This window comes from Cupressus sempervirens, chromosome 10, assembly GCF_028749045.1.
Source record: "Cupressus sempervirens isolate cs-2001-9-10 chromosome 10, ASM2874904v1, whole genome shotgun sequence".
Lineage (NCBI taxonomy): Eukaryota > Viridiplantae > Streptophyta > Pinopsida > Cupressales > Cupressaceae > Cupressus > Cupressus sempervirens.
In genome coordinates, this window is record NC_143127.1 from 711281838 (window position 1) to 711306697 (window position 24860).

General features: G+C 32.2%; 1 protein-coding gene and 1 pseudogene across 1 annotated transcript; one reads left to right on the plus strand and one right to left on the minus strand.

Annotated features, from left to right (window-relative positions):
- Positions 1–15284: 15284 nt before the first annotated feature.
- LOC149535803 (histone H2B.3-like) lies at positions 15285–15808 on the plus strand. Its single transcript, XM_089803003.1, has one exon. The coding sequence runs from the start codon at positions 15285–15287 to the stop codon at positions 15678–15680; it is 396 nt and encodes a 131-aa protein (XP_089659129.1). The 3' UTR covers positions 15681–15808.
- Positions 15809–22078: 6270 nt separating this feature from the next.
- Positions 22079–22799, minus strand: LOC149535804 (calmodulin-like protein 3 pseudogene; annotated as a pseudogene).
- Positions 22800–24860: the final 2061 nt, after the last annotated feature.

Below are 24860 nucleotides of genomic sequence, written 5' to 3' on the forward strand. Positions count from 1 at the left end.
TTCATTCAAATGTTATTTTGGAAGATTACTTGGTGAGATCATATTAGGTGTTTTGCATTTGAATGATTCTTTAGAGTAAGATTGTTTAACAATAAGGTCCTACAATATGACAATATTTGGTTTATCACGATTGATTAGCCAATGTTTTGGTTGAAGGAAATAAATGCAATGGAGATTTTGATTTGGATTAGTCCCATGGCAACATGTGACTTTGAACATTGTAGACCAACACTTACTAAGGAAGACACAGAGCTTTAAGGGAACATAATTTTTGATTCCTTGTATTCAACCAATAACCCTTAGTCAATACATTAGAGTGGGTGGATAAAAACATGATTGAAATTGTAGATGTTGATTGCCTCTAGTCCGATTTCACAATAATAATTGAAGAGAAGCATGGGGTAAAATATCCAATCCACAACTATTTTGATGGAAAATTTTTGACGCATGAATTTGATAGAAAAAATGTTGAGGAAGGTGTTAGAATGATTTAGAATAATTGAGAGGGGGGGATAAGTTATCCTCAGGTTTTGATGTACCAATTGAATTTTTAAATACTTCAAATACTTTAGATCTTAACATTTAATAGCTTGATCTCTATTATAAATAATCAATAACATAAACTTGTAGTGCACTGTCCTAATAGTAACAAACTTACAAAATGTAAAACATTAATAGTAAAACATCTCAAATGACATGCACACAAGTATGGCACCGATATTTAATGTGGAAACACAATTTGGGAAAACCCACCAGTAACATATCACCAATTTTTCACTCTTTTGGTAACTGAGCTCTATTAGGAGCCAACCCTACTAAACATTACAAAACACACTGTTAAATGTGACCTTATTAAAGGACCCTATTAGGAGTGGCCTTTTTAGAGGGCTTAATAATATTCCATTAGAATTCCACCTTGATTAAAGGATTTACACATGTCTGTTAGGTCAACCCTTATTAAAGGATTTCAAATCTTATGCAATGGTTAGAAAGTAATAACAGATTGATCTGACAAATACACCTCACTTTGCAAATATAGATTAAAAATTGGTTCACATGCTGATCCACTAATTGGTCTCCATTATCATCTCTATCTCTAATCTTCTTGGAACTCCTTCAAGTAATCACTCTTTACCTCTTCACAACACTTCTCAGCCTCTTTCTCAATTTCACCAATCAATAGCATCAAAAACTTCTTCAACCTTATTAGGTCTTCACTAGCTCTACTAACCTCTATAAGTTTATCTTTTATACCTCCTTAAATAGGCAATTTTGATCTTTTTCTACTTAAACATCACCTTAGATATTAGGGTTTTGTTAGATTCATCAAGTCCTTCCATCATTTCATCTCGTATTTTCTCTTCTAGAAACTTCTCCAAACTTCTCCTTGAATTGTTTCATTAAAATGATCACACATGGTTTTCCTTGAATTAAATGCTCCAAGTCATCCATCCTTATCTTCCACATGCTTTACATATTCCAAGAAATGAACAACATTGGATGGAAATCATGATTTCCTCTTAATCTATCAAATGTTGTCCCTTGACCAACACTATGTTTTGACACTCAACCATCATTGGATTACTTGGTTGCTACTAAAATTTTTTTTGGCATATATAATAACACTTGGTCAATATTGATGGTCGATCAACACTATTTATTTGGCTTATACTGGCACTTGGTTAACTCTAGCATCACTAGATGTAAACTTTAATTTCCTTAATCTTCTTCTCTTTTTCTCGGTTAAGCCTATACATTTGGCCATTCTTTGATAAGTTCTTCTAGAATTTATTACATCTATCTTCTTCACTTAAGTTATGATTAAACAATCATTTTATCTTGTCAAAGTCTAACTAATCAAACTCTCATTGTAGTTCCTCATAACTCAACCTTTCCTCTAGGTCCTCTTTTAATGTCCTTCTCAAATTCCCTTGATCAATCATCTTGATATGGCACTCAAATTAGATAGAAAATTGTCTTACCAATAAGATTTGGCATTAATGAAAACATAACAATTGTCTCAATTATAGTTTCCAACAATCTCCCTCTTTGACATTGATGAAAACACCTCTAATTAACATGCAATCCAAAACATGTACTGCTTTGAGCATCTCCCTTTGTGTTTAGTATCATATCTTAATTATTATCCTTAGTTTCATTCTAATTCTCATCTTTGTGTCCAACAATCTCTCTTTTTTGTAGTTTCATTATGATTCTTATCCATGTGACTCTGATATGCAACACATAAACTTCCTCTATCATATTAGTTCATGAAATTAACCATCTTGCTCTATATTGTTGGCAGCATTCTCTCTCTTTCTTATTACTCCATGGTAACTGACATATACTCTCCCACTAAAAATGCCAATTTTTATTATCTATCTCATACATCTTCACCATGTCGATATCTGAACATTTTAATACATCTAAATCTTATTCAACTTCTATCATCTATTCTTATGAATGATACAACATTATGTTCTCCTTCCTTCACTACTTTAGGGAACTCCTAAAGAATGACATTACTGCATCAACTTGTAAGAAATTCTGGCCAATTCGTTTGATGTAGAGCTCCAAATTAGCTTAAGTATCCTTGTTTAGAGGAATCACCTCTAATTTAACTCTTTGATACTCATGAGAATCCTTAGGTAAAGCTTTAGCAAAAATATCAAGAATTTGCTCCTAGTGTTCACATACTCCAGTCTCACTTCTTTAGTTTAAACTAGCTCTCTCAATTAATGACACTTGATAGCAATATGCTTGGTCTTTGTGTGCATTACAAGGTTCTTTGATATATTTATAGCACTTGTGTTGTCACAATATATAATAATAGGATCAGTGATCCCTTCCTTCATCCCTTTCAACAATTGTTTAATCCATACAATATTTGAACAATTCACTATTGCTACCACATACTCACCTTCAACCATTGATTTTGAAGTAAAATTATGTTTCTTGCTTGTCCATGATACTAGTCTCTTTCCTAGAAAGAAAGCTCCACCACTTGTACTATCTCTATCATCAATATTTCCTTCTCAATCAACATCTATGTATACTTTCAGTTGAAACTTGCATTTTTCTTGTAATATAAAATGAGTCTTTAGTTCCTTTCAGATATCTTAGTATCCTTTTCACTGCCATCATATGATTCTCATTAGGATTTGCATAAAATCTTGCAACAATTCCAACTGCTATGGAAATATTAGGTTTGCTATGATTAACATATGTAGTTTTCCAATCATTGATCTATATAATGTATGGTTCATGCATCAGTAGAATCATCATTCTTAGTTAGCTTATGTCTTGTAGCCATAGGTGTGACAATTGGTCTTGAGTCTTCCTTTCAAAAAATTTCAGTATTCCTTGATGTATTTTGATTGAGTAATGTAGATACCTTGCTTCATTTGATATACTTGTAAACCAACAAAGAATTTGATCTCACCAAACATAGACATTTCAAATTCCTCTTCATCTCATCTACAAATGATTTGCATATTCTTCAAATGTGATAACATAAAAAAAAAATCCAGATAATAGTATCCCTTTATCACGATTAGTCTTCAAGTACAGATTGTTGTTATCATTAGTTCTTTCAAATCCAATATTTACCAAATAATTGTGTAGTTTTCCATGCCATGCTCTAGGGGCTTGTTTCAATCCATATAGGGCTTTGTGCAATATACATATTGTTTATGTTCTTCTTTTTGGGGGTCCACAAATCCCTTTGGCTATTCAATGTAAACCTCTTCTTCAAGTATTCCATTTAGTAATGTATAGTTGACATCCATTTGGTTCACTTTAAATACTTTATAAGTATCTAACATGCAAGTAGTGTTCTAACTCTTTCCAATCTTGCAATTGGGGAAATTTTTTCCCCATAATCAATTCCTTCTTCTTATGCATATCCTTTGCATACTAGTCTAGCCTTGTTCATTATGACTTATCCTTTCTCATTTAGCTTATTCTTGAATACCCACTTTATTTCAATAACATTCTTGTCCTTAGGTCTAGGTACTAGTATCTAGGTGTTGTTCTTCTCTATTTGTTCAATTTTTTCATTTATTGCTTGAATCCATTCTTCATGTTCTCTAAAGAATCTTTTATTGATTTAGGTTCAACCTCATAAAGTAAACATCTATTACTTCCAAGTCTTTTCCTTGTCATAATTCCAGAGTCTTTGTCTCTAATGATTTTCTTAGGTGCATGGTGTCTTCTCACATACTTTGCTAGTGTAGGCTCTTTTCTTCTTTCTTCTTGCACATGTTCATCTTGAAAATTGATCTCAAGTTAATTTTGTATCTCTGCTTCTTGTTTTGGTTCAAGTTCTTCTTGCTTAGCATTATCTTCCCATTGTTTGACATCTTCTACATGTATCTCAACATCATTGTGCTAATGCTTGATACCTACATTCTGTTACTTGACATCTTTCTACTACAACTCAAAATTCACTATTCACTATTGCTTAGTCACTATATTATCTACATAGGTAAGGTGTAGACAACACTTTCATTGACATATATGAATGCATTGAAATCTTCAGGTTTTGTCTTGTATTCAACTTTATGCTTTTCTGTATATTCATTAACTTTCACATTTGCACTTTCCACAACCTTGTTAGTGTTAGAGTTCAAACACTTAATGAGCTTTTATCTTAGTGAAACATCCTATGAATATGCCTTCATCACTTTTAGCATCAAGTTTTCCATTTCTATTATCTTTCAACATATAACATTTTCTTCCAAAGAATTTAAGATATTTCACATTAGGTGTATACCCATACCAGAATTCAAAGGGTGTAACATTTTTACCTTTCTTGACTTGTACTCTATTTAAAATATATATTTCTATACTTACAACTTCTCTCTAATATTTCCATAACACATTCTTCTCCATCATCAGTGTTCTAGCACAATCCACAATTGATCTATTTCTCCTTTCAGCTATTCCATTTTGGGGAGGGGTCCTAGGTGTTGACATCTACCTTTTGATTCCTCTATCATTGCATAATATATTGAATTTAGTAGAGATAAAATCTCCTCCTCTATTAGATCTCAAGCAGTTCACACTCTTACCTATTTCTTTTTCAACTCTGGCTAAATACCACTTAAACAACTAAAAGGCATCATATTTTTCTTTAAGAAATATTACAATCATCATTTTAGAGTAGTCATAAACAAATATAATGAAATATTTGTCTCCATGGTTACTTTGCACACAAATAGGTTCATAAATATTAGTATGAACTAATTCCAAAATATCGTTAGATAACTAGGTCTTGTTCTTGAAACGAGACTTTGTCCTTTTTCCCAATTGACATTTTTTACGCACAACATTATCAAGTTCCTTTGATCTTAGTAACCCTCTTACTCTTTTCATCTTTAATTCTCACCAAATTATCAAAGTTCACATGACATAACCTCTTATGCCATAACCATATATCTTCATTTTGTCCAAACAAGCATGTCTTATCAGATAAGTCTAGATAGAACAAGTGACCTCTTTCCTAATCACCACTTCTAATTAGTTCACCAGTAGCATTAAATATCTTGGCCTTCTTATGATGAAATACAACTCTGTATCCTGATTTTTTCAACGTTGAAACACTCAAGAAGTTATAGCTAATTCCTTCAACCTAATAAACATTGCCACATTTGATATTTTCAATCAATTGTATTGATCCTTTACCTTTAACAAGACATGGTGCATCATTACCTAACTTAACACAACTGCCTTTGTATGGTTTTGTGGTTTCGAACTTACTTTTATCACCAACCATGTGATGTGAACAACCACTATCAATTATCCATCTATCACATTTACTCACATATGAAATTAATGCAGTTTTCTCATCCTCATCATAATCTTCTTTCATAGCAACATAGACAACTTCATCATTACTATGAGTCTCATTATCAGTTTCTTCTTTAACAATGTAACAAGATTTATTACCTTTGTCTTTGTAGTTCTTATTTCTCCTATTATCTTGGTCATCTCTTCTACCTTTTTAATTTCTTTCCCTTCTCTCATCTTTGTCTTCTTTGTTAGGACATCTTGCAATTTAATGGTCAACTTTGTTACATAAAAAATAAATTATAGAAAGTTTACCTTTGTATTTTCCTCTACCTCTTGGAAGTCTTCTAGCCATTAGTACTTTAAGCTCATCAAGTTTATCATTAGAAGCATCACTGTCACTATTCACACACTTTCCTTTTCCTTTCTTACTAATAACCAGCTGAGATTTGAAATCATATTCCATAGAAGTAGGAGTGAAATAGCCAAAATTTGACATTTAAAAAGTAGTAAGCCTACCAGTTACACCTTCCAAAGTTAGGTTATTACCAAGGGTACATCTCAATTCTTGTATTGTAGAAACTCTAATAGCATAGATAGGAAGTAGAGTTCTCAATACCTTTCTAATCCAAGTCTCATAATCAATACTTCCATTTGCTCCTCTTATAACATTTACTACTTCTTCAATTCTACCACAATACTAAATATTATTCTCACCTTTTGTCATTCTCATTTCATCAAATTCACCTCTCAAGCTTTCAAAAATTTCTTTCAAAATATTTTTGTCTCCTCCAAAGATGGTTTGTAGTGTACCCCACATTTTCATATCAATAGTGCAATCCTTTATGTCATCAAACTCAACATAGCTAAGGGCTAATGCAATCTCCAACATAGGTCAGTTTCGTTCTTGCTTCTCTTTCATCTGCTAAGCTACCATAGGAACTTTTATTTTCACATATGCATGTTTAGTATAGTATATTGCACCATCTCCAATTCTCCCTAGATGCAACTTCATCGAACTCTACCATGTAGCAAAGTTCTCTTTGTTCAACTTTGGCACCTCCTTTTTGTACATCTTGATCTTTAGCTCCAAGTACCTTCAACATTTTGTCTACATTCAACTTAAACTTTTTAGTAAATTTTTAACTTCATATACAATGTATCAAAGTAAAATTCATGCGTGTACCATGTATATGTCGAGTTACACTAGTAAACAATAAAAAAAAAAACATGCAACACAATCAACATCTACACATTTTTCTACAAGTATTTAGCATGGAAACCTTGTAAAGGGAAAAGCCACACGGGACTAGAAACCTTAAATTTTTACTCTTTTTAAGTTAGCTCTGTTAAGAGCCAATCTTGTTAAAGGCTACATACACATTGTTAATGTGACCTTGTTAGAGGATTTAAACAAAATATCATCTAGACCTTATCACTCCTTAATGAGTACCCTACTCTAAAGGACTTGCAAACATCTAAAGGAATGTCACCTTGCAAATGGATTTATAAATAAGATTGTTTTTGATTAGATAAATAGGTTTTATAGGGATCCTAAAATCCAAGTTAAAACAATACAAAAGGCTAAAAATAAGCAATTAAAGCCCAACCAAAGGACAACAACCAAACAAAAGGCGAGTGCTACAGATCACCAAACAAAAGGTGATCATTGTGGCAACACAACAGCCACCAAAACAGGTTTTGACTGGGCTCCTGAAACCCAAAGAAGAAAAGGGAAAAAAGTCCCCAACCATGATATACAACAAAGAACAACAGGCCAAAATCCAGGGGACAAAACAAAGAACAACAGGTCAAAAAAACTAGTTAAGCTTTTCCTTTAGATCCCTTCTTTTGAGAATGTAATGCCATATCAAAAGAGGTAGTGGAGGGCTTGATCTACTTTCCTTTTATCATGGTCCATCCATCCTCCACCAAACTAGTACCCTTTTGCCACTGTAAATCAACAACACCAAAGCCAATCCCAAAAATCCTTGAGAGCAGGGAAGAGACAGCAACTGGAACATCTACAACCTGAGAAGTATCCACATGAAGGTACGACATTGATAAATTAGAAGTGGAGGGCATGACCTTATTTCCTTTTACTGTGGTCCTTCCAACCCCCACCAAACCAGCAACCTTCTAGCTTTGTGAATCAACAAAGCTACAACTAGACCCTAAAACCCCTAAAGCGAAGGAAAAAACTATAGCGGAGGAAATTATAGCAGAAACATGAGAAGAAACATCAACCTAAGATGGAGCCAGAGAGGGGGCTACCCTCAAATCACTAGAAGACAGACTAGTTACATCCAAAGAAGGAGCCAAAGGAGGATCCTCCATCAGATCACCAAAAGACGGGACAGCAGAATCCAAAGACCGATCTGCTGCAACCAAAGGAGCCAAAGGATGATCCTTTGTCAAAATGTTAGGAATAGCAGTAGAAGCCTCCACCAAAATATCATGAAGAGAGTCATCATCCCCTATAGAGAGGACCTTGTGGACCATGTAGTGATCTTCCGAGACCCCCTTCCACCAAGAAGAGTGCATTTTTAGTCTAGATTTACCAGTGGAGCAGCCTATAGCCAGGTGAATAGCCTTGCGACATTTCCTACAGTGGAAGGGGATACCCTCATAGTCAAGAAGGATATTCCATGATCCTAAAGTAGAAGGCACCGAAATCATTTCTGGGAGTCCCTTAGAAATATCAATCTCTACCAGAATGCAAGCATATGTCGTTCAAAACACATTGATAGAATCCTTATCTATCAAGCAGAATCCACCAAGGGATCTTCCCACCTCCTCCAAAATAGGATCTACCCAAAGGTGAAGGGGGAGATTCAACAGCCTAACCTAGATAGGGAACTTATTAAAAGATTCTGTCAATGGGTTGAAATCATTATGCCAAGATTTAGCCATCAAGGGAAACTTTGATAGAAAACATGGTGAAGGATGGCATCTCTATCTATAGAAGATTCAAATTTAACAATGAAGAACCCCCTAGGCATAGGGTAAATATGGGCTATCTCTGAAATGATGGGGTCCCAAAAATGGGAAATCCATGCATGCAGGTCCGACAAAGAAGGCCAAAAGCCCTTAAAATAAAAGATAGCAGCATTGGCTGAGGAATTATCCATACAGATAGAGATCTCATCAACAATACTAGATTTTAAATCAATCTTTAATGGGTTACTTACTGCAATGGGCACCCCCAAACGCATGGTATCACGAAACCTTGACTTTTTAGAAAGACCACCAATGCCAACCTCAAAGGCAACCACATCAGCATAGGAAATGGAAAAATTTCCCACACTAGGTGAACAAACCCTAGAAGTTGAAGGGACTACCATAAAGCCGAACATAGGAAAAAACTCGAATCGAAGCCAGACACAGGATTTAGAGTAGGACCCACGCAAGAGCCAAAGCCGAATCCAGGCATAGAAGCCGAAGCTAAACTCAAATCCAGGCACAGAGGTTAGATCGAAGCCAGGGGCCGAAGTCAAAGCTGAAGCTAGGCACAGGGGTTATTCAAAGTTTAACCCTAGAAGTCAAAATTTTTGTTCCCCCAATGTTAAGTCCACCTGGTAGATATTTTTTTCTATAATGGTTAGAGAGTAGTAGTGAGTGATCTATTTGAAATAACAACTATATTTTATTGATGAGATCTCCATTTTTCTCATTCATTTTCATATGTTCATATTGTTTCTTCCTTTTGACTGATCAACTCACATACACATCAACTTCACACTTCACTTGCTTGATTTCACAATGTTTCTCTACTTAGTTTCACCTTCTATCTTCTTCTTCACACTTAACTTGATCAACAATAATGAAAATCTTGTTTATCCCTTAAATAGACAACTTATTTTCACTTCACCAGGTTCTTCCTTATTTTTCCACTTAATCACAATCATCCGATATTCATCTAGCTTAGATTCATTATTAAATATAGATACTTTGGTATCATACCTTCATCTTGAATTTTATGCTTCATTTCAAATAATTTAATCTCCTTCATTAGATCATACTTGAATTTATATAACTATATATCTCATAACTAACTTCATCCTTATCCTTGAAACTTCTTAAACAATCTCCATCTTCATCAAATGTCAGCCTCAAATCAATTCTCTTCATAACTGTTCTTCTTTCCATTTCTTAGTTAATACTACACTTATCTTAATCAATACTAAGTTCAGTTAACACTATTCTTTCTCAATTAATAATGTTCATCTTTCATTCACTTTGCATGCGCTTAGTGACAACAATAATACACGATGACCACTGAGTTCTTCATTCACCAACCAAACTGACTAGATCATTTTCCTTATCACTTCATGACTTCATAACTTTCTTATACATGATCTCAACACTTAATCAAATCATGTAAAATGATCAAATCAAGATAATATTGTCAAAGTCTAACTCATCAAATTCCCATTAAAATCTATACACTTATCAACACTTTCTTCATGAATCATCATACTTTCTTCAAATCATCTTGACCAATCAAATGATATGACACTCTACCAAATTAGCCTAATGTCTTTCCAATTAGGCTTGATATCAATGACAATACAATGACTGATATGACTCTTTTACAAATATTATCAACATTATTAATTGGTACCAATAATATCATGGTTGTGTTGTCTCTCTTGTAGCTATAGTTTATTTTCATTCCTCCATAGCTCAATTATCATGCAAGCCACTTTTTAACCATAATTTTTGACAATCATTTTTTTCATAGCTATCAATTTTGTTGAGGGATCCTTTCCAACTATATATTTCAATTTGTTTTTCTTTGGCTACTTTATAACAATATTAATTCATTCTCTGGCATGGGATTTGTTCATAACCACATCATCCTTTTATTGTATTCTCATAACCTCTTTATTTTAGAATACTTTCCAACCACATCATTATTTTATTATACCCTCCTTTGTACACATATTATCTTTGGTAGAAACCCCTCCACAATCGTGTACCTCATTTTATCATTGAATTTTATTTGACATTATTAGGTACTAGTTGATGCCCACTTGAGTTTTTCTTATAAATTCACTCATAGGATTTTGTGTCTGTTAGTACCAAGAATGAGATTTCATCACAAAGATCACATATAAAATCATTCCCATATCCATATCCTATCAATGAGTGCTTCTTAAATGTGTTTTCATATTGATTGATTTTTAACATGGACATGCATAATTCATATAAGTTAACAAGCCAATCAAATTGGAGATAAAATGAAAGGGGGAAAAGTGCACACCTTGCACTTGTACCCTTTAATTTAGACTTTCTTTGACCTATTTGTCTTAAATGTAATGACTAGTGTAGAGATGACATATTTCTATACATAAACTAGCAATTAGCTATAGTCTTTATTAGACCTAATTCTACATATCCTAAGATTCTAAATTTAATGTATAAAGTTCCCATTCATTGACACGAAAGATAAGTGCACAAACCTTGTCTTTTATCCTTTATTTTAAACTTTCTTTGACCTAAAAATAATTATTAGTGTACAAATGAATTGTTTGTACATAAAACCTTACAATTAATTAGACCTTTAATTACAATGAGAGACATTTATTCAGTTGTAGCACAAGTTGGATTCCCAACACAAGAATATGTCAAAAAGCTTCTATATACATTAAAATTAAAAATTCATTAGTTACAAAACTATATATGTTATTTAAACAAAAAATCAATATATAAAATTAAATGGCAAGAGAAAAAGATAGCCTTGGCCAAAATAATAGGAAGTCAAATGGAAAATCTAGAAAAACAACCCCTTGCCAAAATAATAGGGTCAGAAGTAATAGGGCCTGAAAAAATTGAAGAATATATTTACATTTTAAAAAATATTAAAAATATTTTTTATGATTGAAATAATTAGCATGTAAAAAGAAACAACAAAATTGAAAATTTGTATTTATATAATAGAATTATTATTTTTTAAATGTTTGAAAAAATTCATTTTTCTTTTAGATTGTGGTTTATTCTCAAATTAATTACAGTAATTCATTTGAAATTAAAAAAATTAGAATATAGCTTAAAGTTTAAGATTTTGAATTGATTTGTGTGCATATAATAAATCATAATAAAACATTTTTGTATATTGCAATGAATATCTACTAATGTAAACAACATAAATTTAATTTTAATTAAAAATATATTAACAATATATTTAATATAAATAAGTATAATTAAAATTAGAAATGTCAAATTAGTTTTTGATAATACTTATTTATTTTTATTTAGATATAGTCTTTGATCAAATTAGCGTCAATATTAAATCTATCAATATGATAATTAAAGTTAAGCTAAATTTATTGTGTAATATTATTAATTTAAATAAAATAAGTCGTGTATAGTTAGAAATATTATATGAGTAATAATTATGCTTGTAAGAAGAGGAAGTCAATGAGAAGAGGAAGCCAAGAAGAAAGGAGATCGTGGCTTGGATTAATTATGTTGGTAAGGAGAAAGATGATGATGAGGAGGAGACCTAGGACTTGGATGCAGGGAAAGACAAAAATATGAAGGATGCGAGTCATGACTCTACACGTGTTTGCTAGTTTCACTATGAATACCTTTGAATTCACCTCCACTACTCATCCCCCTACCCACAGTGTTAAAAACACCTCCCCAGTGATTGCTACCTCCCTAGCAAGGACTGAGAAGAAATAAAAAGATATGGTTTCTACTAACCTCAACATGTTGTAGGTTCATGAAATGGTGATACCTAAAGGAAATTGTGACGGGTTCTAGGAGCTAAGTGCAATGGTGGGAGATACTAAATGGGAGATTGAAGTTCTCAAAATCCAATTCACTACTCTGGATGATAGCTTCGGTATACTATCTAGGTTTTCGGTCAAGGTGACTCATGCAACGACCACCACACTCCAATTGCTTCAGTAGGAGGATGATAACGAGGTTCTTGTCGTGAAGGATTTAAATAATATTTATGGTTTCTTGGCTGATGAATGGGCCAAAGTATTGTTGGCAGAAAAAGGAAAGGAGAAGGCTAAAGTTTAAGCCTTTATTGCTTTTTGTTTTATATGTTATGCTCTGGTTCTGTAGGATAGTTCCAGCTGGTCACTCTTTGAACTGGTTGATGATGAGGTCCATAATAACCTTATAAGTAGATGCAATAGGTTTTCTTTAACTAGGTATAGTTGGTATATGTTTATTTCTTTTAATTAGATGAACAATACTCAAGTGGTTAGAAATTTTGTTACTATGTTAGATGAGAACTTGCTTTGGCTATACAAGTTCTGGGGGATTGTGTTCTTGATATTAAGGGATGAGGTTGTAAATGTGTTGGTTGTTTAGTTACTTGTTGTTTGTCATGAATATTTTTTCCATTGTTTTGTTCTACATGGCCGCCCCTCTTGTTTTTGGCTTCTTTACTATCAAAAATATTATATGAGTAATTAATTTGAATTCATCAAAATTGTGATATATAATTATCTCTACCACTATAACCACAAATAACATTAACTTTCTCTTGTAGAATCCAATTAAAATAGCTCTAAATGATAATAGATGCAAGTATGAATGTGAATCTTGTCATTAATTGAATCCATATAAATATGAACCCCAACAAAAGAACAATTTGAACCTTATCTCAGTATACAATAGAATACTAACCCTAACCTAATATATAAAAATATTTTAAAAAAATATTAATATAAATAAATAAAATATAAAATGTAAATGTCAAATTACTATTTGATAACACACTATTATTTATCTAATATATTAGAGATTACAATTCATGTTTGTGTGTGTGTGTGAGAGAGAGAGAGAGAGAGAGAGAGAGAGAGAGAGAGAGAGAGAGAGAGACATCAAGGGGCACACACACACACACACACACACACACACACACACACACACACACACACACACACACACATATATATATAGAGAGAGAGAGAGAGAGAGTAACCTAAGCCTTAACACTAACCCTAATCCTAACATCAACCTTAAACTCTTATTGTAAAGTCTATCCTAACCTTGTCTCTAACCTTAACCATATGAATGTACCTTAATATGGACTCAAATAAATTATGATCTAAACACTAACCCTACCCCTAACCATGATCATAGCACTAACCCTTACATAATTATAGATTAGATTTCATATAATATCCTAACCTTCCCTCTAAACTTAATATTAAACTTAACCGTAATTGTAAGACTAACCATAGTAGTAAATCATACTGCCTTATATTTAAAAATATAAAAAATCATAAAATGTCTTCTATGTTGTGTTGCAACTACTACTAGTTTATAAAATATATGGAGAGTAGTCCTTTTAGAGGTGCTCATTTTTATCAAATTGTAAAGGTGTGTATGTGTATGTGTGTGTATATATACATATGCACATATGTGTGTGAGAGAGAGCTAATTAGACTTGATTTTAAATATAATATATTAAAATATAATTCATTGACCTATGATAAATCTAGAATTGTAATTTTGAACTTGATTCAAATCCGTAAGTATATGATTGCTTCTAAATTTAATTAACACTCACTCATTTCAATATACAAAATATTTAAATTAAATAATATACATCTAATATATTAGAATGCTGTTTACTCTAGAATTGTTTACTTGAACATTGAACATAGTTCTAATCCACAATTTTTTAATTTCAAATTTAGTTAACACTCACCTATTTGAATATGTAAAATATTTAAATATAATTATTATTAAAAAACAATCCCCAATTTAATTATGATTTATATTCATTAAACCACCCAACACATTGATTTTATTTTTATGAAGCCCTCACCTACCACGACGGCCTTGACTATGAAAACAACATTCGTTAAAGAAAAAATCATGAATAAATAAAGAAAAAATAGTAAATTCCTTTCAACTAGAAGTAGTTAATGGACACGAACCAATAAACTGAAAAGAAAACTAAACTCCTTTCAACTTGAGAAGTAGTTAACCCACAATTGAGTGATTATAGAAAAAAAACTCAAAAAGATTCTAAATAAATTTAAATAAAAATTTAAAAAAGAAAAAGAAAAGAAAAGCAGCCTTTGTGAGTGGAGAGAAACTTTAGACAGTTAATCATTTCAATGGCATTCTCCTCCTCCGACAACTAACCTTCCATATTTGCAGGTGTGTTGTTATAACTTCCTTCAATCTTAGTAGAGTTTATTGATATTCCTCCCACTATCATCTTAACCACAACCATAACCTCTTCTTTTTCATTCACATATTCTAAAACTACTAACCTTCCATTTCTACATGTCTGTTTTTATAACTTCCTTCAATCTTAGTGGAGTTTATTGATATTCCTCCCACCATCATTTTAACCATAGCCATAACCATATTCATTTTTACTTTCCAAAACCTCTTCTTTTTCATTCACATACTCTGAAACTGCAATAAATCTTTTGGGTTTTGTCAGATTTGAAAACTGCAATAAATCTTTTGGGTTTTCTGAGCATTGAAAGCTGCATTGTTGAAGAATGGATCGAACCTCGTCCAAGTCAATTGTGAAGGCCGGAAAGCAGCCATTGTCGAACTTACAGAAGAACACGGAGCTCCATTCGTTGCGGAGAAAGAAGAGGGCAAAGAAAGTTGCGGAGACATTCAAGGCGTACATATTCAAGGTGTTAAAGCAGGTCCATCCAGACACGGGGATTTCTTCAAAGGCAATGGGAATCATGAATTCCTTTGTGAATGACATATTTGAGAAGCTTGCAGCAGAGGCATGCAGGCTTGCAGCTTACAACAACAAGCCAACTGTTACTTCCAGAGAGATTCAGACTGCCGCAAGGCTCATTTTCCCAGGGGAGCTTGCAAAGCATGCAGTCTCCGAAGGTACAAAGGCTGTCACAAAGTTCACATGCGCTTCTGTCTAGATTAGATGGTATGAGTTCTTAAAGATTTGGGGTTTTTCTTGGGTGCATTCGATCCGATTATATGTATTTAAGGGGCTTCAAAGATTTGGGCTTTGTGTATTGCAGGTGATTAGATCATTAGGTTTGGAGTACAGGTGGTTTTGATTTGATGGTTTGAGAGGCTTCAATCTTGAGCTCTGAAATTTTTGATAGATTAGAGATTTGATTGCATCTTTTTGGTAGTCTGGTTGGGAGGATTTTACATGTTTTGTTATGGGTAGTTTTAATGATGATTTTGATCTGTTACATGGGCTTCTTCAATCGTTGAGCCCTGAAATTTTTGGGGGAGTAAATTGTTTGAATCTTTTTGTTAGTGACTATAATGATACTGATTTGTTAATGGTTTTGCTGGGTTAAAATGTTTGAATCTTTTTGGTAGCGTGATTGATATTGATTTGTTTAGGAGTTCCAATCTTGAGACTTAAATATAAGAATCTCTTTAGATGTGATTGGCAGGATATTAATTCTTTTTTAAATGCATAACTTGAAGAATGCTATTCTGGTCTGTCTGATATCAGATGTTTTTAAGTTTGATTGACACATATAATGAAAATATGCATCGGAAGCATGCATTTGTTTTTTCCTCCTTTTTCAAGCGTTTTTTTTTATAGAAACGAAAAAAAGGGTCTGATTTTTCAATACAAATCAAGAGGAGGAGAATTGGATTTTAGTAGTATTTTTAATTAGCCATCAAAGTGGTGCTTTCTCATGTATTATTGTAAATTTTCCTAAATTTCGGTCCACGGGGATTCTTGATTTAAGAAGAGTAGATTGATTATTAATCTAAGAGATTGGTTTTATCATTCTCTTCATCGTATTTAGGAGAATTTTTATTTGAAAAAAATGTTGATACTGTTATAAATTTATTTTTTAATTTATATGTATATTTAATTAATAATTATAAGTATATATTTGTGTGTTAAGATTTATAGAGTTAGTGGTTTTTTTAAATTAAATTTATTAATTATTTTTAAATTGAGGATTTTAAATTGTAATTTTAGTTCTTTTATTGAATTGAATTTAAGATGGAAAGGTCAATATAGTGAACCCTGGACCCAATTTTAGCCCTTAAGAACAAAAGGTCTAATCGAATCTTTCTTAAATTTGAAAATTCTATAGATTGAAGTGTGCTTAAAGTTGGCCTAGTGACAAGGTTGTATTTTAAGCTTGAAGATTGAAGTAAAAAGTTCTTATCTCAATATTGCACTTTGAACATTGATAATTTTATGCCTCTTTTGTTTTGAGGAAGATGATTCATATCTTAAATAATCTTATTGAATTCTTAGTTCATTTTCTTTAATCAATGGTCCATATAAAAATATCATATGAGATTTGAGAGCTTATCTTAAAGTAAAATATATGGGTCTTAACAAGGGCAATGTGAAAATTATGTGGTTAGTACAAGTCTAGAAATTTCTAGCAAGGGAAAGAAAATAGGTAGAATCTAAAAGGAATTCTCCTTAATCAGGTGAAGCACATACTAGCCAAGAATTATGCATATTGGTCTCTTAGACTATGTTCAAATAACATGTACATTTAACTTTTGATTTTGGTGTTATCTTTTATTATCAAAATGTAAAATTAAAGTAAAGAAATTGAAAGTAAATTAGACAATTTTAAATAAAAATTTGACCCCTATAAGAAATTGATATCTAATTGGGTAACCTCAATCTCTATTTAGATTTGACATGGCACAATTGCATCTCAATGGAAATGATCATTGTCTAAGTTCATGAACTACTATACATTATTGAAAATTTTAACCAAAAAAAAATTGTACATCTTAATATTTGCAATTGCTTCAATTACAAATTACAAAATATCTTCAATTCTATAAAATAAAAATAAAAATGATGATTAACGTGGAACTTTTGATTTTGGTGTTATCTTTTATTATCAAAATGTAAAATTAAAGTAAAGCAAATGAAAGTAAATTAGATGATTTTAAATAAAAATTTGACCTCTATAAGAAATCGATATCTAATTGGGTAGCCTCAATCTCTATTTAGATTTGACATGGCACAATTGCATCTCAATGAAAATGATCATTGTCTTAGTTCATGAACTACTAAACATTATTGAAATTTTTAACCAAAAAAATTTGTACACCTTAATATTTGAAATTGCTTCAATTACAAATTACAAAATATCTTCAATTCTATAAAAAAGAAAAGAAAAGATGATTGACGTGGATATGATACCCTTTTGTAATGCTTTTGTTATTTATAATTATTAAATATAATAATTAAATTTACTTTGAAAAATAGATTTCCCTAGAAGTCTTATTCAATTTCATATTTGAGACAATATTTACATCATACATTTAATTGTATTGCGGTTTGTTCAAAATTTTTTAGAAGCAAGAATATTGTTGTTTCTTTATTTTGAAAAAAAATTTGGTCTCTTAGACTATGTTCAAATAACATGTACATTTTACTTTTGATTTTGAAGTTATCTTTTATTATCAAAATGTAAAATTAAAGTAAAGCAAATGAAAGTAAACTAGACAATTTTAATTAAAATTTTGACCTCTTTAAGAAATTGATATCTAATTGGGTAACCTCAATCTCTACTTAGACATGACATGGCACAATTGCATCTCAATGGAAATGATCATTGTCTAAGTTCATGAACTACTAAACATTATGGAAAATTTTAACCAAAAAAATTGTACACCTTAATATTTGCAATTGCTTCAATTACAAATTATAAAATATCTTCAATTCTATAAAATAAAAATAAAAAGATGATTGATGTGGATATGATACCCTTTTGTTATGGATCCATTTTTTGATTTCCACATCTTCCCTAATCTACTTTTAGGTCTCTTAAGTCTAACAATGCAATTTTTTTCTCAAGTTCCTTCAACACTAGACTTTTAACTTGTCCCTCTAATCAATTTTTATTTTCCCAGATATCCCCGATTTTGAACTCTTAGCTTGATGTTTTAATCAAGTTACTCATGAATACACAATAGTATTTCTAATTTAAATTTTTTTGATTTTAGTAAATGTTTAAACTATTAAAGTATCTTACCTGGCCTTGTTACCCCCTAGGATTGTGGAGGTTAACTCCCGCCCCCACCATAGCCCTCTAAGAATTACTAGCCCTAGAGCCCCTACCCCCTAGTGGAGATTCCCCCCTCCTTGATAAAAAGATAAAAATCAAGAAAGGGAAGAAGAAGGTGTTGGAAGACTCAGAGGACGAGGTGAGAGGTGGTAGGTGAAGATCTAGAAGAATTGTAAAAACTAATGCTAAAAGAAAGTTAAGGTCCATTGACCCACCCCAAACAAAAAATTAAATAGAAGACTTCTAACTATGGTGTGGGGAATATGGAGGATGAGGAGGTGGAAGTCTTGAACTCTTCGAAGGCTGACTCAGGTGGTGGGACTAAAGATAGTAAGGAGAGGACCCATATCTTGGCCTTAATTGCTATAGGGTGTGTAGACCTCTATAGTGGAAAGAGCTCCCTCCACTATGGTAGTGTCTTCACCTACTAGGGTTGTACCGAAAGATAAGATTTTCTCTAACCCCCCAATTTTGAAGGTACATGATGGATGGTAATCTAAGTGATTAGAAGGTTGAGGAGACTTCCAAGCTGGCTGATAAAGAGCTAAGGGAGAGAGTGCATGTCCTGAAGGAAATAGTGAGACTTTTGGAAAAGTTCACCATCATGGTAACACATGCAGAGGCCACTACTCTACACCTGCTCAAGGATAACCAGGAGGGGGACCTCACCCATCAAGACTCCAGATGCTATTTGACTTCTTGGTGGAGGACTAGGCCAACATCCTCCTTAAAGGGAATAATGAAAATAAGCCTAGTTAGGGCATGCTCTCCTTGGTTTCTTGTGTTTTATGGTTTCCAAGTTATTGAACTTAATATGTTTTAAGGTAGTTCTGTGTTTGTTTATAAACTTTTATAGTTTAAGTAGTATTGTTGCTGGCAATTGTAGTTTGATGCTTGGTAAAACTTTTTTAATGATCCTTTGGGTGTTGTTTTTGTTTGGATTAGTTGTGGTAGGGGATAATTTTGTTAGGTGGTAATTTGTTGGTTGTTTGCAAGAAATGTACAATAATATTTCTACTTTAAATTTTGTTGATTTTAGCAAATGTTTAAAACTATTGATATATCTATACATATGAACCTAATCTATAATATTAAGGTTTATCCTTATTGTGTAAATGAAATAATAATAATAATAATTATATATATATATATATATATATATATATATATATATATATATATATATATATATATATATATATATCAGTTTTGTGGGAATCTAGTTAAAATATTTAAACAAAAAATTTAATTATTTCAAACACTAAAAGTTTGTTGATTATTAATTATTGTTAATCATTTAATTAAATTTAAATATTATAATAGTATCAAAGTTGGTGAGTTTACATGCCACCTATCTTATTATTAGAGTTAATATTATGTAAACAATCCCATGAATCTTGATGCTTAAGTGGAAAGAAATGTTGATATAATACTATTTAATTTTGGAGAAAAGCTTCATAAAATAGATAATAAATGAATGTTCCTAGAGAATAGAATGGTGAAGGAAGAACTTTGACATGTAAAAATGTTAATGTCATTCGTATGAATACATAAAGAAATTCCTTCATGTAGGGAGGAAGATATTCCAAATTTAACCTTAGAAGAATTTGACTCTTGATGATGATAGAATAAATTTTCATGTTAAGTATAAATCTCTTTTAGAAGAAATCTAGAGTGAAATGTCACTCGACAACTTAAATATTTCTAAAGGGAGAGGTCTCAGAGTTTAACTTAGATCACAATACATAAATTTGAAACATGTAGAGGATGATTGAAAATTGCACACAAATATGAAACTAATCATAAACATTCAATTGTGGTCCAAGAGAATACTACTATAATGCATATGATTCGGCTTCAAAATAAAGTAAAAATATCATTTATAGAGACCTCATAAAAACTTGCATTTGAGACTAAGAGGCAATAGGAGATTGAATAGGATGCAAGGTTAGGTAGGGTTGTTTTTTTTGGTATGAATTTGTTTAATTTTTAGGATTGAAAATACGGTGAATTATTTAAGTAAATAAGAATGTTTATTTAAATTAACGATGAAGTTAGGAATATTTGCACATGTAAAATATAAAACCTTTTGTAAAAAACTGTCTCCAAAAATGTGCTATGTTCTTTTTCATTCACACAAAATTTTTAAATCACACAAATCACTTAACATGAGCATTTGCAGGCCTTTAAGCTTTATTAATATTGTAGCCTAACAAGGGGGTTTACCCTTACAAACCACACTACAAAAGGAGAGGTTCTAGTAGAAATAAGATACAAGGAGGTCACAAAAGGACTATTTACAATGGACATAAGCTGATTTTTTGTCTTTGTTTAATTTGGTTATCTTAAAATGAAGCATCAGTCTTTATGTTGAAACTTCTTGTCATATTTGCCAAAAGTGCCAATCCTAATCTTGTCTCTTATATTATTAGGACCTTACATTTAAGAACCATTCGACCTCACCACCAAACTTAAAGCCTATTGACAATATGAAAATATTCTTTTAAAATAAAACAAATAAACAAATTACACAACAAATATCCTCAACTACTCCAACAATCACATCAAATCCTAAAAAACTTTAGGAAATGAAAATAAAAAATGGTTATTTGTTAGCATTATTCCTACCGACTCTTTGCACCACTTCTCGAGGGGCTCACCTCGGCCATTTGGTGGCTCTTGTTATTTTTTATTATTTCTACTATCAATGGCGAAGTGATAGCGATGTTTATCATTATAATAGAATGTTAGTTTCCTGCGGGGTGTAGTGGAAAGTTTTTAGGAAAGAAAAAAGATGTTTCATGGATTGTCTATTCCATAGCAGTGGACCAGTCTAGCAAAGTGGTCCTGGTTTTCTCAAAGAATTTTTGTGCACAATTTGAAAGGAATACAATTTGAAGGAATGATCAGCCAGATTTTACTTAATCTTAGTTGAGCCAATAAGTAATTCATGGAGCTATACATGTTCATCCATACAAGATCCTAAACTGCGAAAACATATTGACATTAAGCGAAGAGTTACTATGTTTCTAGATGTGATTGTGTGCGAATAGTTACTACAAGATCTCAAATTGAGAAGGCATATAAACTGATATTAAGTGAAGAGCTATTATGTTTTGATAATGCTTCAGATTGTATTCTGTAATCTATTATCAGGATCTTGTGCATACTTAAATTTTAGTATCTTGATGATATTTCATGATCTAAAACATTATTGGTAACAAACATATACACAATTGCATATAGAACATACTAGCTCAAGATTTGAAGATCCAAATTCGTTTGTGAACTCAGTTTACAATTGTCATCATATTCTCAAATTCCTCAAAATCTATCCTACCGTCAGAATTGTTGTCGAATTTAGCCACCATTTCTTCACAATTCTCCAACTCAATCCCTTCACTGAAGCCCAGATTGAGCAAAGAATTTTGAAGCTCAGATGGGGTGATAAAACCATCACCATCTTTGTCAAAAACGGAGAATGCTTCCTTCAACTCCTCTTTCTCAGACACCTGCTTCACATCATCCTCTGCAGACTCAAAATTTTCAAGCAAACAGAGACAAACTTTGCAGAATTCATCAAAATTCATATACTGTGGAAAACTTGTCAAGATTTTGAGACCATCATCAGAGTAGTAGTGAAGACCAAGCTTTTCTAGCAAATCTTGTATGTCCTCTGTGCTCACCACGCCGTCGCCATTGCTGTCCAAAACATGAAATATTCTATCAAGCTCCCATTTTTTTATCGCATTTTCACTCTCAGAAGAACTACCCACCTCATCAATGGTGGATTCAGAGCTTGGGCAACGCTCATCTGCTATAAATTTGAAGCCTTCCTGTGTGCCAAAGCTAAAGATTCCAGTTTTAAAGATATGGGTGGCCAAAACAGAGTAGACTTGCTGAAAACAACTGCGGGCAAAGGATGCAATGTTTTCCCAACACAGAGAAATGAGAGATACATAGAAAACAACATGATTTTTAAGGTTATCAGACGCCATCTCTACAATTGGAAAAAAACCCAATGAATTCAAGCAGGTTTGCAGTGGTTATATATGTTTTCTCTCACAAATTCCTGCTTAAAAAGACGTTGATTGAGCATTGGGAATTGCTTAGCAGGTCCGGAGAAAAGACCACAACAGTACTTTAGAGGGAATATTTTTTTCATCGTTAAAAGAGAAGATTTTGTAAACTTCATGAGAGTTTCCTTGCCATTGCTTTCACTTTTCTTCTGCCCTGCTTTCATTGAGAATATTGTTAAGTTATTTAATGTCCCTATAAATAAATTTATCGTATTTAATTAGGTTAGTTGAGTCCTGATTCTTTAGGGCCCATTCGGTTATTGGAATAGTCAATTGGAATAGGGAATAGGAATACATGTTCTTATTTTGCTTCTAAAATGAGCTTATACCCATTCCAAGAAATAGTTGTTATTGGAATAGTCATTTGTATTTGTAGACGCTCAAAAATGGTTTACAACCTCATCACTTCTTCATACTAATTTGTCCCATTTTCTCATTCTACTAACTTTGATCTTTTAGCCAGATTGACCATATTTCGTCATTTGTATCCCCTTTCACATCAATTTCATATCAATTCAAAATCATATCAAATCAACTCGGAATCACCCCAAATCAACCCGGAATCACTCGAAATCAGTCCTAATCAACCCGAAACATATAAAACATCCCAAATCAATCATCATTTATTTGCTCCTAGGCATTGTTGTGGCTTTCAGTGTCTTGGAAACCTATCAACTTATCAATCTTATCAATCTGACCTTAGTATTGTCATGGCTCTCAGTGCTAGATCAAACTATCATTCATGTCATCCAATCTTTGACATTGTTGAGGCTTTCAATTTTAGATCATGGCATCATCGACCATTTTAATAACATTGACAATGTTCGTCAATGTTATTATGATCAAACCTTATCAATCAATTTCAATCTTGTAGCATTTACAATGTCGGTTAAATGTTACATATCAACCAATTCATGTAATGTGTCCTTGGCATGTTATCAACTTCAATCAATCAATTTGATCATGGCTTTGATCTATTGGTCATCATTTTATTCAATCTATATTATCATCACATTTTTTATCAAAGGATACGGTCGCATTCATTTAATCAATTTGGCCAATTATCTACTAATTTTCTCTATAGGATTAAATAACCCATAATTTAATTCTATTATTCTCACTAATTATTCTTCCTGATTATCATCCTCAATTAATTAATTATATTAATTAATTGATTCATTATCTGCAAACCATGGAAATTTACAATTTCCTAAGTTCTATTTTCCATCATTAATTCCATTTTCTACTAATTCTTATTTTGTGGAATAAAAGGATTTTTAATTCAAATATTCCATAAAATATGTCATCATCATGACACTTGGATGTGACACCTCATGGATTCTCCTCTGACACTTGGCTGAGATTTGTCATAATCAAATATTATTACCTCTTACGCATGTCCCTATTTGGCTTATTTGTCATAGATTCTTGGCTTTAAGTGGGTTGAGGAATCTTATGACGCGTCATAGATTCTCTTCCAAATTTGACTCTCGTGTGTCATAGAATCTTATATTTGGCATATTCTGTCATATGTATCATAGGAATTATTATTACCTCTTACGCATGTCCCTATTTGGCTTATTCGTCATAGATTCTTGGCTTTAAGTGGGTTGAGGAATCTTATGACGCGTCATAGATTCTCTTCCAAATTTGACTTGCATGTGTCATAGAATCTCAAAATTGGCATATTCTGTCATATGCGTCATAGGAATCTCTTGCCACATCGCACATCTATGGGTGACAAATCCAATGCCCTCACTTTGAGTGTTGATTATAAAATGAACACTCTTCTCTCATTTTGGGGTCTCTTGGATCGAAGGCTGAAGTTTTGAAAATCCAAATCTTTGAGTCTTTGAGTCTCTACTTCATTGCATGTTGCATTCTTGCTCTCACATAAAATCACACTTCAAGTATTCTCATGGCTTTATCCCTATGATAGACTTTTGCTTCAATTTTGTATGCATTATAGGCAACTTTGGAGCTACAATCATTT

Excerpts from the sequence above, each read along its gene's own strand:
- LOC149535803 (XM_089803003.1), top strand. The coding sequence starts at position 15,285 with ATGGATCGAACCTCGTCCAAGTCAATTGTGAAGGCCGGAAAGCAGCCA.